An 18,844-nucleotide genomic window follows, 5' to 3' on the forward strand; every position below is an offset into this window, starting at 1 on the left:
AAGTTGGACCCGATGAGGGTTGCCTACGTATCTCACACCCTGCGATAATCAAACCGGCGTAGTTCGGGTAAATAAACTAACTGATTTTGAAAACAAACATATTTTTCCCCCTTTTTTTTTAGCGAAAGAAACTATTTTTCCTTTTCGTTTTTTTTTTTTTGAAAACAAAGCAAACTAAAATAAAGGACTTTTTCCTACACACTTCTTTTTTTTTGGGTAAACAAACAATTTTAAAAGTAAAATATATTTTATTTTATTTTTAAAAAAAAAATCGACAGAGTTCCAACCGTACTTTGACACTGGGTTTTTCTAAAATAATCAATTAACTCCCTAAATGTTATTTCTCTCTTTTTTTCACAATTTTACAATATTCCTGATTTTTCGAAGCCGGTCAGCATGAAAGTCTGAAGCAAATAAATGCATAAAGCAAACAGGATGCAGCAGGATGGTCTTTTCATTTCAGGTTGCTAGTCCTAGACGGACCCAACCCCTGTGTTGAGTCCCCTAAGTCAAATGCAACATGATGCAAATAATCGTTCCTACTAGGGATCCGTCATGAAGTCATGTTATTCTATGTTCAAAACCTGAGTCGGTGTTCTAGACTGTGTACCCGAGCGGACAACTCAAGTCGAGGAGGGGGCAACTTACCGGGAACCAAAAGGCCATCCGGCTTCGTAACTTATCCGAGCCTTTTTTTTTATTTCAGGGTATGACACTAACAGAATAGGGAGTCTCAACCAGCAAGCACATCCCCGGAGGTGAAGAGAGAAGGGTTCGGCACAATTTATATATACAGTCAAATAATATCAAAGCAGTAAAAGCATGATTTAGCACATTAGGCTCAAACATGTAAAAATCAGATAAAGCCAAATATAACAATTTATCTAAGCTCGAATTCTTGAACCCTGAACCAGAGATTCTGGGTTCAGTCCCCAGCAGAGTCGCCAGAGCTGTCACACCTCCTTTTTCCGCCCCGCGAGGGGTGAAGGAGTTTTATCCAATTAAAGGACAATCGAAACGGGATTTATTTATTTATTTCAGAGTCGCCACTTGGGAGATTTAGGGTGTCCCAAGTCACCAATTTTAATCCCGAATCGAGGAAAAGAATGACTCTGTATTACAGTCTGCGAACCAGAAATCCGGATAAGGAATTCTGTTAACCCGGGAGAAGGTGTTAGGCATTCCCGAGTTCCGTGGTTCTAGCACGGTCGCTTAACTATTATATTTGGCTTATTTATATGATTTTTTAAATAATTAAGAACTTATATGCAAATTTAGCTTTTAAACCGCTTTTATCATTATTCCTCTTATTATTTTATACAAGAATTGCAACGTCGTGAAAACGCATCTCGAACCACGTCACAACCAGTGTACACGTGATTTGTTGACGCATTTTGACTCTGCCAAGATTGGGATTTGGGTTACATAAATGCACACTCATGTTTAAGAAAATACCCTTATTAAATATGCGCCAAAATACTACGCGTTATTATACTATTAGGTAGGACTGTGAAATTTACTAAATGGCACATCCCGGAATCTAAGTATTTTTTTAAAAAAATAAATAAGATTGGAGGACCCTACAAATTTTGTATTGTTTATATTTATTTATTTTTAGCGAAATCCTCCCTTATTTTATGAATATCTTAAAATGACTACATTTCTTTTTATTAAACTTGTCTATAAATACAAAAATCAATTTTTTACATACTTAAAATAACGTATTAAATACTAGTTTAAGACAAATATTTAACGAAATGAAATATCACTAAAAATGTAATTATAAAAACAATATGGAATTGTCAAATAATATTTTAAAAGAAACTAATTATCCCATCTAGATTAAATTCACATTGTTAGATGACTTGAGCTATTGAAATTAATTATTTACAATTACGGAGAATTAGAAACAATCTTGATTACTAATGCGTATTTCTAAAATTTAATTAATTTAACCTTAACTAACCTTGTTTTAATTCAAATCATGTTATAATACTTGATTCGCAAAATCAAAAAAATCCTGTTTTACCTAAATTTAGCTACATGATTTCGATTAACTTAAGGTTAGCGATACTAAAACCCTTATAAATAAGGAACTTAATCAATTTTGCCAAACTGATTTAATAAAGTCATTTTTTACGTTATTTTCTTCTCGCTCTAATTATTAGACAGTTTAATCAGTAATGAACAAGCTTAAATATATACTACCTAATAATCAGGTTAAGGCATTGTTTAATATACGCTACAACATGTCTAGTTATGCCAAATGACAGTGATTTACAGAATAATAATACATGAAATAATCTAAATACAATTAAAAAAATAAAACTAAATTAGAAATTTAACATTCCATTCTTCATTTCATCTTACAAAATGCCAAAATTACAGTTGTGTACCTGATATTGCCAATATAAGAAGAAGAAAGTCAGCCACGTAGTACGTAACACAGCAATAACAATAATAACCAGCAATCCAGTCAACAGAAATCCCAGTGACAGATTTGAAAATCAAAATAAAATCCAGAAATACCGACAACAAACAACGGACAGAAACCAAGGGAATTTTCAGATTTGAAAGGCTAATTAATGTTTAACCCTCAATTTCTAAACCCATATATCAGAATATTTATCATGTGTGTGCTACTCTCTCTTCTAATTTCCAGCTCCTTTTTTATTTGTATTTTTTTCTTTTCTTTTTTTTTCTTGAAAGTTTTAATATTTTTCGGAATTTTTCTTTCTCTCTTAAATATTCAGCTCTCTTTTTTCTCTCTCTCCCTATCTGTCTTCCTTTTTTTTCAAAATCTGATCAAGTCCTTCCTTTTATTAACATCTTTCAGCATTAAAAAAAAATAAAACCCACTATCTTCCACTCATCCACCTTTTAATCCCATTACCTAATATTTTGTCCCCCACTTTATTAAACAAATACCCCATTATATCTTGTCTCTCATGCTTATATTAAACAATTGCATTATTCCCCACCATTATATCTTGTCCCCTATTATTGATTATTTTAATATTATCTTAATTTTAATGGAAAGAACTCAAAATAAAAAATTATTCAGAATTTTAATTCCAAAAATACCCCTCTGCCCTTACTGAAATTACCATTTTACCCCTGAACGTACTGCAAATTACCAAACTACCCCCATCAGCTATAACCAATTCACCTAATTAATTTCAACCAAAATACAGCAAATATGACCAATTTCTAAATAAATTTTTAACAACAAATTCAAACTAAATGATGAACAACAAAGAAACAACTAAAATTATCTTGATTGAACAATATTTTTAACAACAAACCAACACCAACAAACATGTATATTCAGATTTCTAAATTCAATAATCATTTGAACTTAAAATTAAATCTAACAACATTACAACCAACAATTTCTATATTAAAACTAAACAAGATCATGAAGCAAACTGAAGAAATAATCATAAATGATAAACAACAAACAAGAAAATCAAACTTATACTAATTTCGGATTCAAGAACAATCAAACAAAGTATGAACATAAATGAAAAGTTTCAACAACAATAACAAGCAAGTTTTATTCAAATTCGAATTAAGCTTAAACAAAACAAATAAACATATTCAAATCACTAAACTTCAAATAATCAATTGATCTTTTTAATTAACTCCAATAAAATTATAACAAAGATACATGATTCAAAAAAAATTAAAAACCAAAACATAACTTCTCATTAAATCACTAAATTAAAGACGAACTTTAAACAAAATGAACACGAATTTAATCTACAACAAACAACGGATTCAAGCGATTTAAACTAACATTCTTTTATATTAACATTAAATCCTTTTAAATTAATAAAACAAAATGAAAATAATTAATTGAATCTTCAACTTAAATCTAACAACAATATAATTAAACTAACCATTTTTATCTAAAAATAAATAACAACTGAATAAAAATCAAGAACAAGAATCAAACATTTAATGATTTCATATCCGAAAAATATCAAACGAATTACGGATGGGAACGAAACTTAAACCAACTAACCGGATCGGAACGATGATGAACTCGAACGAAAACAAATTTGCCCGGAAACAAATATCGCACCAAAACCATTTGATGTTGAAGACGATCACGAACGGACAAACTAAGAACTTGAAGGAGAAGTAGCGGACAACAACAATCAACGAGCTGGAGCTTGCGTCGCAGCAGCAGTACGAGCTGCCATGGATGACGCAGCAGAAGGAGCAGAAGAAGCAGACGACGCAGCAGCAGCAGACGGGCAGCAGCAACGCAGCAGCGGCATCCATGGGTGTCGAGCTCAAACTCGACGATGACGAAGTTGGAAGAAGCGGAAGTAGTGGTTGCAGCGACGAGCTGCAGCTCGTCCATGGTTGGACGTAGCAAAAGCAAGCAGCAGCAGCGAACGGAGAGGAAGAAGGAGACGCGCAGTAGGGCAGCCATGGGAGGTCGTTTGAGGTGAGGAAGAAGACGAAGTGTGTGTGTGTGTGTGTGTACGTTGCTGTGTATGTGTGTGTATGTGTTGATGCGTGTGTGTGTGAAGGGGGGTGGTTGTGAGGGGGGTGGTCGTGGGGATGAGGGGGTAGGGCAGCAGCAACGGGGGGAAGCCATGGGAGGGGAGCTTGGGGTGTTTTTTGGAGAAGAAGAAGATAAGGAAGGGGGGGCAGATGGTTAGTGTTAGGGTTTTTTGGGGTTTTTTTTGTTTTGTTTTGTTTTCTTTTCTTTTTGTGAAATGTAAGATAATAGGGGTGTTGGGTTATGGAATGGGTCGACCCGGTTTAAAATGGACCGGGTCATGGGGAAGGTTGGGTATTTTTTGGGCCTGGGGTTGAAATTTGAAGAAGTGGCCCAATCCGATTTTTCTTTGTATTTTTTGCTCTCTTTTCTTTTACTTCCTAATTAATAAAACTAAAATTCTAAATTAAATTACAAACTAAATTATCTTATAAAAAAACTAATTAAATCTAAAAATAATTATCGCACATTTAAATAGCAATTAACGACAAAAAATCACACAATTTAGACTTTTAAATGCTAAACATGCAACGTACATTTATTTTATGATTTTTTCATTTTTTGTAAAACAAACTTAATTACTAACAATTGTAGGATTAAATCCTAAATGCAAATGCGACATATTTTTTGTATTTTTTATTAATTTAACAAATAAACATGCGCAGACAAATGCAAATAATTATCCAAAAAATACCACAAAAATTCAAAAAAAAAAATTGCACACCAAGGAAAATTGTTTTATTTTGAATTTTTTGGGAGTAATACACTTCATGTGTTGCTAAATTGTCCCGAAGTTGTACCATTTCTCAAGTAAGTATTGATTTAGTAGTTATCAAAATATAAAATTTACTGTGATTACATCTCAATGCAACTACTAAAAATATTTGATGTGTCACAGTCACTTCGTGGGTCAATTTGGCCATGATGTTGTATATACAAGATTTGATACGCGGTTCAAACAATTTGTAAGTTTATCCTTATAATATTCTATATGTAGCTAATTAGCGACCAACTTTGGTCGCTAAGGTAAAAGGACCACCAATATAGCTACCAAGCCTATTTATACGTGTTTTGGTTGGTATATTGAGATAAGCGATCAATGTTGGTCGCTATATGTGATCGCTTTTTACTGAATTTCTAGCAGTGTTATAAAGACCTCAAATTCTTATACAGAGAAACCGTGATCGAAGACCGATTTATTTCGACAAACACCAGCAATCAAGAGCATAAGTTGTACCACATCCTTAAACTCAAACACCAACAGTATCTCATGCTGAAGAAAACAAAAGAGATCCATATGTTTGGAATAACAAAAATCAAAGTTCCTTGAACGAAGCAATGGTAACAGAAGATGATGTAAGGTAAGGATGTGAAGGAGGCAGAGGATAAAGAGAGTATAACTGACCTTAGGGTTGCCTAGGTCTGATGTTTTAAAATGACACTTTAGTACACTTCTTTTTATTAATTTTGGCATTCTAGATTCTTCTATCCTAATATAGTGGTTTTAGCTTTCCCAATATATGCAAAGAGCATTACTATTATTCATTCTGTCTATCATTTTATGTCCAGTGACTAAGAAAGGAAAAACAATACTCCATCATCTTCCTATATTTTCTTTTGGTTATTATTTCCTTCCCTTTATCAGTCTCCTAAGCTTGTATATTCCATATAGATGTCATACAATAGAGTTTACTTTTAAATTTTACAATCTGAAGACATAAAGAAGAATTGCACACGAGACAGTAGACACTCGTCTGACATTTCTTATCGACTTCTTCAAATTATTGCTTCCCAAATATAACTGTTTGACCAAAAGTAAATCTTTGGTTAAACTAATTAATTTTATGTACCAAGGGATTAAATCAAGTTAATGATAATATTTTTAGATTTATAACTAGTTAGCACTAATATTGAAGAAAATATTGGCAGGGGATTAAATGCAGCGTGCATTTACTATTCCGGAAAGTTTTAGTAATGATAAGAGAATATCATTCAATAAATGGTATTAACGTATATAAGAACAATGATTCACCCAATATTGGATAAGGTAGATGATTTGTCCTTCTGACAATGATGAGTGACAGACAAATCCTAGAATATTGGAATTATTCTCGGATCTGATGAAAAAGTCTAGGATAATAGAAGGAAGAATCTTATTAGAAAGGTAATGTTTGTATTTTTTCTAGAGAGAGAGTCTTCTTCTCAAAAAGTATTCTTATCAAATTAATATTACATACATCTCCCCTTATCTCTTTTTCTATTTATATGAGACATATCCCAGGTCAACTCTAAAAGCACAACTACAGTGAATATTCAATAGAATATTCTCCTAAATATCCTATTACGAAAACTAGCCGTTAATACTGTCTTTGATACTTGACCTCGGCCGTTATTGACTGCCCGGCTATAAGCTTCACCGTTTACTAGTCGACCTCGGCTGCATCATTTTCCATAATACCACTTCATGCTAAATTTCTTTGAGGCGGATTTTGACTTATACAATAACCATCATACTCGCATAAGGACATAGGAAAGAAACATAGAAACACGTATAACGAGATTTTAGAACAAACATTTTCACTAAACCAAAAAAAACAATGGCTAATATTTAACTCTAGCCAATGAAAATAATAATACTATAGGTAGTGAAAAGAATCAACTCAATTTCAGAGCTAATAATAAAGCGTGAATCTATGTAATGAGTTCATACAAGCTTCAACTAATTCCAAAATTAATACCTATATGAGCATATTACAATTTATTCTAGCATTCCAAACTAATCTAATTATGATATTTTGCACAACAAAATTTTGAAAATATAAAATGATATATAAACATCTCTTGTATTTGTCACATGACACTAGTATCCTCATAAGTGCATATGGCTGAAAACCCCTAAAGCTCATCAAGATAGAAAATGAATGGCAAGAAGACTTGTAGATAACCTCTCTCCAAGAGAGAAACTATTAATAGTTTTACCTGATCTGGTCTGAAGTCAATGAGCGGAAGTGTTTTCTTATGCATCTTTTCTCTCATCTTTTGCCTTTTTTCACAATCCATATACTTTACAAATGGCATCTATAACAAATATTATATATTAGTCTAACAGAGATGATATAAGGATGTTCTCGAGGCAAAGGATAAAAGAGAACATTTGGTCTTAAGTGAATGAAAATATTACTTTGTTCTTCAGACGTATTTGCCCTTATGTTTACCTTAAGTACAATTTTTCGCTTCAGACCTATTTGGCCATAAGTGTATGAAAATATTTGTTGCACTTCAGACTTATTTGTTGTTAAGTGCATAAAATATTTGTTGCAATAAGACCTATTAAGCCTTAAATGCGTAAAACAATTGTTGCGCTTCAGACCTATTTGGCTTTAAGTGCATCTTAAGTTCAATTTTGCACTTTAGACTTAGTTGGACTTAAGTGCATTGCACTTCAGACAAAAAAAAAGTTTCTTCAATTTTAGACTGGATAAGTCTGAAGTTGATTATAAAGTTGGTGGACTTATAAATTTTTATGCATAGTTGGGAATTACTTTAATGGTGATCCTAAAACTGAGTATAGATGCAAATACCCGTTTAACTTACACATTTGCAAAATTCAAATTGGGGGTTCCTCAAATTTGGGAGAGTAGGAATTCTCCCAAAAGTAATCATATTCAAGAAGTCATGGATAATATGGCAATCCATATTATCAGATGGTTTACCCATTTTCTATCTGTATTAAATATGGGTCGAAATATTTTATCTGTTTTTTGCGTTACTTGTTTTTTGACCCATCTATATCCTAAATAGCCAGCAAATTTCTATTGTGAAAAGTATGATACTAAAAATAAAATAATGCTTCTTAATATGACCCCTTTGTGTACACTCTTTTTCTGGCATTCTGGATTCTCCTTTCCTAATAAAATCGCTGTGCATAAGCACGCCTATACTCACTTATTAATATGACATTTTCATAGTCTGATTCTACATTGCTGTTCAATTCCGTGTCACTTTTAATATTGTCGGTTTTAAACTTTCCAAATATAACAAAGAAACTGAAAAATATAGATCATTTGCTTTCTTACCTAAAATAAAGTTTTTAATGAACGGAAAAAGAACGTTATTGTGTTTTCTTAGTGAAGTCACGTAGGTGTACTTTGTTAATTTAGAGAAACAGGTGAAACAATAAATTTAAAAAAGGCATATCATTATTTTTCTAGGGAAAAATGATACTGTATAACCACAATAAAAATAATATCCAGAAAAAATATATATATACACATTTTTGTATGATATATACAAAAAATAATGTACACTTTTACAATTACAGAATGTAAATAATTTCGACCACGGGCTAAAAGTGATCTTTGCCCCTTTTTCCCTCCTCCCCTCTAGCAAAACTGCTGACCAATTTTATAAACGCTCCCAAAACTACCCCCAAAATGACAATATAAAAAAAAGATGGACAGATTCAACAAAGTTGCACTACTAAATATATTAACTTTGACCAAGGAACACAGAAAATGGAGAACAAAAACCATTTTATGATATTGAGACATAAATTAGGCAACAAAATTGCTAACACATTACAACAAAGAAAGTACCATCGCAGTAATGTGAGACAAAATAGCTTGAGATGTTCTTTGTAAAGGTTACAAAAGATAAAGTCCTCATGTCCTAACTTTCTGGAATTTGTTTGGACGACCACCTGAATCGTTTCCCCTTGGGCGCGAATGCTTCCCGCCTCTGTTGTGCCTTCCTCCCCTATGTCCATGAACAATAACAATTAGAGTTATAACAGAATACATTCAAAAGTACAAGGCAAACTAAGAAAGGCTTTTCTGCTCCAAAGCAAATAAAGATGGCACTAGAAGAAAAAGTTGTAAACTATGATCCTATCCCGGCTCATCCAAGTGGGGTATCATCATCATAAAAAATATCCATATCTCAACATTCATTGATAAATTACTTTCACTATCAAGTATCATCTACTCCTTCCATTTTAGTTTTCTGTTGCAGTGACGTGGCACCCATGCTCATTAATACAAGAGTTTCTTTCTCATGCAACACTATACTGGACCTAATATCCCAATAGGCTTTGGAAGAATCCAGAAAATAGAACAGCTATGAACATGTAAATACTCCGTAAGTCACAAGTACCGTGTACATGGTCATCTATTTACTGTTCTCTTTTCCAGAGAACCCTCCAATTAATTGGAACGTATAGTGCAACATGCCTTTTGAGAAAGAATCCAACAGAACCTTATGCCCACATAAACAACCAAGTAAAAGCAATACGAGCTAAGGGCTTTACCTTCCCCTATTCCCTTTATTAAAGTCGCGGCGTTTGTCCTGGTTATTACGGAACATACTCCAGTATTCCTTCTCAGCATCACCTGATAACAATGTAGCACACAAGTAAAAATCTAGTTATAGAAGCAATGCACAAACAAAAGATGATATAAAAGAAGTACAAAATTAAGAAAAACTGTTATACTTGAAGTGCTAGATCAAAACAAAGGTTTAAGAAACAATATATAGCTTTAACCTATAAACATAGGCCAATTGATAATATTACTGCAGCTCTAGATAGAACAAAAGCACCCACTAATAGCCATCAGCTGACTCTGGGGGTGCATTCAATGTAGCCAATATCCTCAACAGCAAAAACTGCTCCCCCTTCCCCTGACCCCTTACCCAATTTCACTCCTTAACCTACAAAGCTCAATGCGGTCTCCAACACATGCAAGATAATAGGAAAAGGATGCATTAAGATTGCAATCAAAAGGCGGAAGAACAGTCAGCACCCACCAGTTACTGGGTCTAAGGCAGCAATGAAATTTTTCACCGTCAGACCACCTTCTTCAGCAAGTACACCAGCAGCACGTGCTTTCTGTGCAGCCCCTTCATTTTCAAACCTTATATAACCTGATTCTGATCCAATCGTGAAATCAACAAACTGCACAAGGAAACCCATGAAACTTGAGATGTCACTCTATGCTTTCTTGATGCATCATTTACAGTTCTGTTTCACATACATATCCTGATTTTACTCAATTTCAGAAAAAAAGAAAACTTTGGAGCTTCGATTAGATAAAAAATGAATTGTGGAAAGATCCAAACATGCGGTATCATGTCCTTCCTGAAAAATGGTAATTGTGCCTTTAATAACAAATATATGATTTTACAATAGGTTCATCACTATTTTTTTTTTTTTGATAAGGTAAATTGTATTAATCAAAAGGGAGAGAACTCCCGTATACAGGAAATATATCAAAAAGTAGAGAATTTACATCAGAACATGATTCTCTACAAAAGACGCCCAATCTTCTATACAAGCAGGGGCCATATGAGTGCACCAAAAAGCTATCAAAGATAAAAGACTATTCTTAAGATGTGAAAAAGGAGACTCAATCCCCTACAAATTCATCACTATAATCTGTAGTCCCAGCAAATTGTTTTGGATTGCCAATAATCCTGTGATATATATTTCAGTTAATTGGCATTTTTTGTTTGAGATTGGGCAACACTAAAATGAGACAGCTCGATACTTCTCTTCTACAACAGTAGGCATACTTCAGTTTTCATCAAAATATCAGAAAAGAACTACATTCATTTTGCTAATCCCAATAGAAGGATTAAAAAAAAGAAACAGCAATAGATAACATAAAGAAAGAAACCTACAAATTACATATATTGAACAAAATGAACAAATGAAAACAGAAAAAATTTACCTTCACAGTGCCAAATTTTTGGAAAACGCTCTTTAAGTCTTCACGCATAACAACGTCCTTGTTGTCTTTGCAAGCAGCAATTGATAATTTTTCTTCAGCAGGAGCTTGATCATCCTCTTCAGTTGGACTTTCCACGGATTTCTCTATAGCTTCAGGATTCTGAACATCAGTCTCCCCACTTCCATTCTCTACATCTTTTTCATCACCCTTCTCATTATTGTCTTCATCTTTATCTTCGGGCACCTTCTCTTCTGTCACTTTAACATTGTCTTTTGTTGTTTCTTTATTGCCTTCTGTTTCGGGAGCACTTGCGCTTTCAGCTGCCGCTTGATGATTACCATTTTGTTCTGTAGAGCTTTTTCTCTTCAACTTAAATGCAATGATCAAGCCCTTAGGATAGCTGCCACAATCACATCCATCGTGTTAACACCACATGGCAAGCATGCTAACAAAATACCAAATTAGTAAGGACTCACTACTTAGCGGTAGCATCATACTCACTCTGGTTCAGGCTTCGCATTATTTTTACTATTTGGACCAAGATGAGGACGGTTATGCTCAACTTCTTTCTCTTCATTGGCTCTTTCTACATCGAAATCTTTCCTGAATAACAGCAAACCAGTGATATGTATGAGCAACCATTGAAAGTAATTTGTGAATGGAATGTCTCGAACTTGTATCAGTGAAAACTTATATTCGAAGCAGTGGCCATCAAAATGAACAGTATCTTCCGTTGGAATCAAGTCATAATTATGATGCAAGATTGTGACAAAATAATAGATTCTACTTAATTACTCAAATGAGCCTACTAGGTTACATAGCCAAAGTTTGGACAAGTTTAACCTAAAGAGAAAATTTGAACCCTAACACAGCAAAGCCTAGACAAATAGAATACAAGATCCATACTTTCCCAGGACAACTCAGGTTAATATACATCATAGATATCTTGGCCCTAGTGACATAATGACTCCCCCATGCCCCCGCCCCAAAAAAAAATAAAAAATTGTATGAGTTGGATTTGTTTAAACAAAATATATAGTATGAGTTTGGTAACATATGTTGAAAATAATGGTTGGTAGGTGTTAACAAAGTATAAAAAATGTCATCGCAAATACAGAAAATGTGCAGTAGTGTTATGTATTGATATATTCGAATATTTGGAATTGGACTTTTCCATCTACCAAAAACGTGATGTTTTTAGGCAGACTAAAAGGGAAAAAGAAGGTGAAACAAAAAGCAATAGGTGAGGAATATAAAAGAGGTGCAGTCTTCCCTTCTACATCCTGGGGTCCAATATTGCAAAAGGAAGTCCAGCCAAACAAGCAAAACTATAGATTATACAAGAGCAGAAGACGTTCCTACGAATGAGCATCAGCTTCCTCTCCCGTTCTTTCTGTTGCCAAGTTGGATTTTGGTTTAAAATATAGGGAAAACAATGAAGGTAGAAGTCTACCAATGTATAAAAACTGTTTGTAGTGCTAGTTCATATAGACAATATGTCACTAGAAGTTGTTAACTCCAACTCCAAAAATAACATAGGAACCAAAGTGCCCCCCCCCCCTCCCTGTTGTCACCGTTTTATAGGAAGTAACACCAAAGGAAATACTATCTTACTTTGGTTTCAGTTCTAATTCGACTCCTTCATAAACCAAGTTTTGCTTCACAACATTAGCCGCATCTTCCTCACTGGCGAACTCAACCAGAGCAGTGCCACAAAACATCCTTTTGTCAGCTACATGACGAGGCAGTCTCACACTGTTAACCTAAAAGAAGAAGAAAGCAAAAAAATCATTGAACAGGCAGCAACATTTTATTATCTCGGATATCTTTTTTTCATGCAATACTATTTTGGATACCGATGCAAGCAATGTGATGTAAAAAAAATTGCAGCAGTAAGGCAGAAATATGGATAACATCTAGAAAGACACAAAATAAATAAACTGTTCTTTGAAGATCGGAACAATTTCAACAGACGCTGATCATGCGAACCAGTGTAGAGAAGTTTTATTTTCTTAATCTACCTCATCCCAGCCCATCCCACTCTTTCCCCCTTTTACAAAAGAGTAACCTGTTTAACAAATTTGGATAAAGATACCAAATTTCATCATAGGTAAAACACCAACAAAGTAAGGCAAGTGCAAAGTTAGACACCTTGCCATGCTGACCAAAGAAGGACTCCACATCTTCAAGCTTGACACTGTATTCCAATGGGGATGCAGCAATTGTCCTGACATCTATTTGCTCTATAACCTCCTCAGGCTTCGAAAGCTCTGTCACTCTACCAACACGTTTCCCTATAACATAAATCGGCTCAAATCAGCCCATTTACTATTATGTCATTCAGTAGAGATCAAAGAGAGCAACACAAATTAGCAAAACCAAACAAAGTCACCAACTACAAGGCTGCGCCACCTCAAGGCGAAATTATTAAGAAAAACAAAGACACTTACCATCTTCCGAAATCTTAAGAAAAGAAGAAGCCTTTAAAGCTTCAGCAACAGCTTGTATAGTATCATCTGATATCTCTTCCTGCTTTGAAGCTCCCAAACCCAAATGATACCTCATCCGTGAAAACGAACATATCAAAGCCAAACTTACCACTATAAAGCTTTAGTTAAGTATTACAATACATTTTGTCAACAAAAACAATGCCTTGATGTCAATCTAGTTGGGTTTCTGAATCCCTAATATATATTTGGGTTAATTCCATTCCAGTACCCAATATTCTGAGGTTGAAAATTGACTAGTTTTGTTTGCCTGTCAACCTACTACAACACTCCTCCTTTATCTGGTTTGCCACCTCGAAACTATTCAAAAAATATACAATTCCATATTTAGGTGAGTTTTAAAACATACAAGCCCTTGTACATATACTTACTATATCTCAAAAGACTTGCATAACTTCACATCATTAACAACATTCTTCCAAAACCTTAACAATTTTACTAATGTTTTTAATGATATTTATTGTTAAAGAGTTAATCTTTAGTACAGTATCACATAAATCAAAGCTAAAGTTCCCAATAGTGAGCCTTTATTTAAGTACGAGTACAACACACACAATTCCTTGTGCATATGCTACCTCTTTCCAAACAACTTATTCACAAGATCAACAACATTTTTCCAAGACATTAAAAATTCTACTTAAATTTTTTCATGATTTATATTGTTAAAGATTGACTCTTTAGTACAAATGACAAATTAAAAAATGGAATAAACGATCAGATAAGAGTACATATATGGGGTAAAAAAGGATACACCCATCTTCACTTTCATCAACAGTTTTCTTAAGAAACCCATCTTTTGGAAGATTACTATCACTGAAGTAAAACTCAACCTGCAATGAAAAGGGTTGGGGGAGAAAATCAGATAGACGAAAAGGTGCAACTGTTTTAAGGATATCGAAAACCCAGAAAGGCTAACCTGTCGAATGACCTTCTTGATTGTTTCTTCGTTCAAAGTTTTGGCCATTAGGTACAAGCGAAGACAGAAAGCAGCGTCTAGGGTTTGGGAAATAAGGGGTTTAGTTATCAAATGAGTTGTTTTCAAGTTTGTATATATAATAATAACTTGACCCGCAAAACCGGATGTTTATTAGGCCTATAATTGGTCGGGTCCGGATCATTCTAACATTTTGAGCATTAAATTGCACCGGCGTCTATTTGGTCGCCCTCATTTAACCTACACTCATTTTTTAAAAAGTTTTAACTTGTACTCATTTTTTAAACAACTTCAGCCCCCTTTCTCCTCCTCCTTCTCCTCCTTCGTTTTCTTCTTCTTCTTTCTTCTACTGATGTTGGTGTTGCTATGAAACTTCAGTTCATGGGATGATTGTCATAAATATATTTATCAGATTATTTAAAGATAAATTATAAATAATTACGTAAGTTAGTAGATAATAATTTGTGAATATTTTCACGTACTAAGTTAGTAGAGAATGATAATTCTGTTCTTTTCACGTTTATTGTTTCCAAAATTTATGATTTGGATACTATTTGCAATCTGATTATTTATCTAGTATGTTAGAAAGTTTTTTTCAAAAACTTTAGCTTATATAGTGCTGAAGTTTTTACAAATGAACTAAATAATTTCAGCATCTTCTGCTGAAGTTTTTGAAAAAACTTTATGACAAAACTAATGAATCCAGGACAAAAAAGCTTCAGCTTTTAGTGCTGAAGTTTTTACAAATGAACTAAATAACTTCAGCATCTTCTGCTGAAGTTTTTGAAAAAGGTTATCCAGGACAAAAAAACTTCAACTTATTTATTGCTGAAGTTTTTATAAATGAACTAAATAACTTCAGCATCTTCTGCTGAAGTTTTTGAAAAAACTTAATGACAAAACTAATGAATCGAGGACAAAAAAACTTCAGCTTATTTAGTGCAATTACAAACAAAAACTTCAGCAAATAGAGAACAAAACTTCAGCTACTATGCTTAAGTTCAACAATTACAAACAAAAATTTCAGTAAATAGAGAACAAAACTTCAGCTACTATGCTTAACTTCAGCAATTACAAACAAAAACTCTAGCACACTTGGTTCATCACACTTGCTACTTTAGGCCCGTCTACTAGAATGCTGAAGTTTTGCGTGATTGCCTTTGCTACTTCAGCCCCGTATGTTGAAGTTACGCGAAAAAGTGGGTACGTTTGCAATTTTTTTTGCAAAGCGGGCACAAGTTAAAACGTGACCCAAAAAGCGGGTATAGATGCAAATGCCCCCATTTTGAAGACCTCCCTTTTAAGTTTTGGCCTTATAAGTTAGGGAATCTTACGGAAATATCACAAATAAGTCCTAACTTATCAATCTTTAGTCATTAATTATAAACTTACCAAAGTTACTCAAGTACATACAAAAATCGAAAGCCCAAATAAATAATGATTCTTTCTCTCCAAGAACCACAAATAAAAATCTCCTTCCATATTTTTAAGCGTGATCAACAACATTAGATACAAGACGGAAAGAAAATTTCATGGATGAGGTAGCAAATAAGGTGATGAAATACAAAAAAAAAAAATACAAGATTTCAAAAATCTAAGCAGAAGGAGACCTTTTTCAATTGGTAAGGTTGAAATTCATTAAAAATATATAGATGACTCAATATACAAAATTTGAAGAAGATTGGAGATGATTTGGACTGATTTGGTATTAAAACTTGTAGGTAAATCGAGTTCAAAAAATTCTTCTGTTATCACGTATGTATCTCACACACAAGTACACAGGAATATACATGTGATACATATTTGATACAAATATGATACGTATATGATACACATATTATATATAGTGAGATACACATTATTTTTTCCATGTTCATCTTCTACTTCAATTTCCAATTCAAACCACCTCAAAACTCCACCAAATCATTCCAAAACTGATATTTAAACTCCTTAAGATGTATTCAATCTATTCAAACAATACTCACTCTAAAGAAAGTAAGAATTTGACATTTTTCTTTGCTACAAATAGCTAATTGGCAAATATTGATAATATTTTATGAAATGACTAATTTTTGTATTAACTTACTTATGGGCTGACATAACTCGTACTTTCCCAGGAAAAAAATATTACTTATTCTTTTTTGAATAGTTCATGTTCAGAAAAGTTATGTGGCCTGAATTAGGGATGTACATAGTTCGGGTTGGTTCGGATTTTGCAATTAGCAAATCAAACTAATTGTGTCGGGTTATTAAATCTAAAGATCAAACCAAACCAATAAAACTTGCGTTTTTCAATCTCGGATTTTCTCACGCTATTCGGGTTATTCGGGGTTTTTTCGGTAAAATCTTCGTAGCACAAAACATATAACTTGTGCTCAAAATATTTCTTTAATCCTATTAAGATATAATTATATAAGGTATTTTTCAAGAAAATAATACAAAATATGAGATGTGTCATGGCATTATCCTAAAATATTCAACAATAAAAATAATAAAATTATATAATATAAATATTGATAATTAAAAAGCCATAATAAACATAATCTAAAAGTACTAAGTCATGCTAAAATAAATAGACTAATAAGGGAATATTAAGTTCATGACTAAACGCCAAAGAAAAATAAAAATAGGTTATGCATTTTTATCTAAATTATTGCAAAACAAAAAATAGATATTCAATACATTACCGTTCGTAATATTGAATTGAATGTCTTTTGTTAGTATTAGTATTGATTTGATTTTGGTTTGGGCTTTTGTTAGCATTATTTAAGTTACTAATATTAATGGTTATAAAACATATTGGAACATTCAAAAGTTCTAAGTCCAACCTTGAAATATACCTTAAAAAATAAAATTATGAAAAAGTTTAAGAGATATTTATAAATTACATCACAATAAGTATATTTATATATTAAATGTATTTAAAAAATTATATATGTAATGTCGGGTTGGTTTGGTTTCGGTTTGACTCTCTTTAGTTAAAACCAAACCAATTATGGTCGGGTTTTTTTCCAAATCAAACCAAATCATAGTCGGGTTCTTTTTCTCGTTTTGACTCGGATTATCGGGTTAGTGCGATTTATCGATTTCCTTTGTACACCCCTAGCCTGAATGTATGAAAGTGAAACAGTTTTTTTATTCTCTGTTGCTAAACTATATTAGTTATAATAAATTGTTAACAATTTTTTGTACTTAAAGTATTTATACGTAACTGAAAAATTTTGCATCTAAAGTTCAATATGTTTGAGTAGTAGCAACAAGCAAGTTGTGTAGTTGACAAGAGAATAAATAAATGCAGCGAATGAAAGATGGGGGGCGGGGGGCGGATTGGAGCACTGTAGGTAGAATAATTCTAAGTCTAAAGATATATTTTAAGATTTTTGTCCCAAAATTTAGTATTCAATTTTTAATGCCACAAAAGAAAAACTATGGAATATTAGATGAGTTTTACCATTAAAACGAGTTTCACCACAAAAAATTCAAAATAAGTAAGGTGAGTGTAATATCAGAAACCAGAAGTGAAATTGATGTTATAAGGCTAAATTTGAGGGGAGTTCTCTGAAATTATCCTTCTTTTTAATTATTATTGCATTGCGGCCGTCAAAATTGAATTCGCACCTACTATTATAAATAACTTTTTTTTTTAATTTTAATTTTTCATCTGGTGTTTGATACCCGCTTGGAGTTCGACTAATTTGAATTCATCTCGAAAAGTCTCTTTTGGAGATAAAGTATCCCTATTAAAGTCGACCTCTAATTAAGATGAAGAGCTACTTATTACATCCTCACAATCTTTGACGGAGTGAATACGTTTCACCATCAAAACAAAATCTCCAAAACATGTTATACGTGAAAGAAATTATATGGATCCATAGATTCATCATTACAATATTTTTCTCATATTCACTTGTTACTAAAAGGTGTTGGAGTAATATTTGTGTTAATGTTTCATGATTTTTCATCTCAGCGACTATTATGGTTAAGATTGTGGCCATAATCTTTTTGTATAATTCTTTACTTGTATACTAAATACCTGACTGATAGCCTACTTATTAGCCGATATTCCACCTATTTATTAATTCACTAATGTCTAATAATTAGTCATTATATCATGATCACATGTGTATACAATTTCTTACCTATTAAACTCTTTTAATCTATG

The 18,844-nt window shown here is 33.0% G+C and overlaps 1 protein-coding gene across 1 annotated transcript; it reads right to left on the minus strand.

The window, feature by feature from the left end:
- Nucleotides 1-9,031: 9,031 nt before the first annotated feature.
- On the minus strand, nucleotides 9,032-14,781 carry LOC104231377 (la protein 1). The gene is made up of 10 exons (XM_009784365.2): nucleotides 14,665-14,781; nucleotides 14,500-14,578; nucleotides 13,692-13,841; nucleotides 13,393-13,535; nucleotides 12,856-13,004; nucleotides 11,743-11,844; nucleotides 11,242-11,641; nucleotides 10,319-10,466; nucleotides 9,822-9,903; nucleotides 9,032-9,271 (listed from the first exon to the last, which is right to left on the minus strand). Exons 1-10 carry the CDS (start codon nucleotides 14,710-14,712, stop codon nucleotides 9,178-9,180), a joined length of 1,395 nt encoding a protein of 464 aa, XP_009782667.1. The 5' UTR covers nucleotides 14,713-14,781; the 3' UTR covers nucleotides 9,032-9,177.
- Nucleotides 14,782-18,844: the final 4,063 nt, after the last annotated feature.

This window comes from Nicotiana sylvestris, chromosome 8 (assembly GCF_000393655.2).
Source record: "Nicotiana sylvestris chromosome 8, ASM39365v2, whole genome shotgun sequence".
Taxonomy (NCBI): Eukaryota; Viridiplantae; Streptophyta; class Magnoliopsida; order Solanales; family Solanaceae; genus Nicotiana; species Nicotiana sylvestris.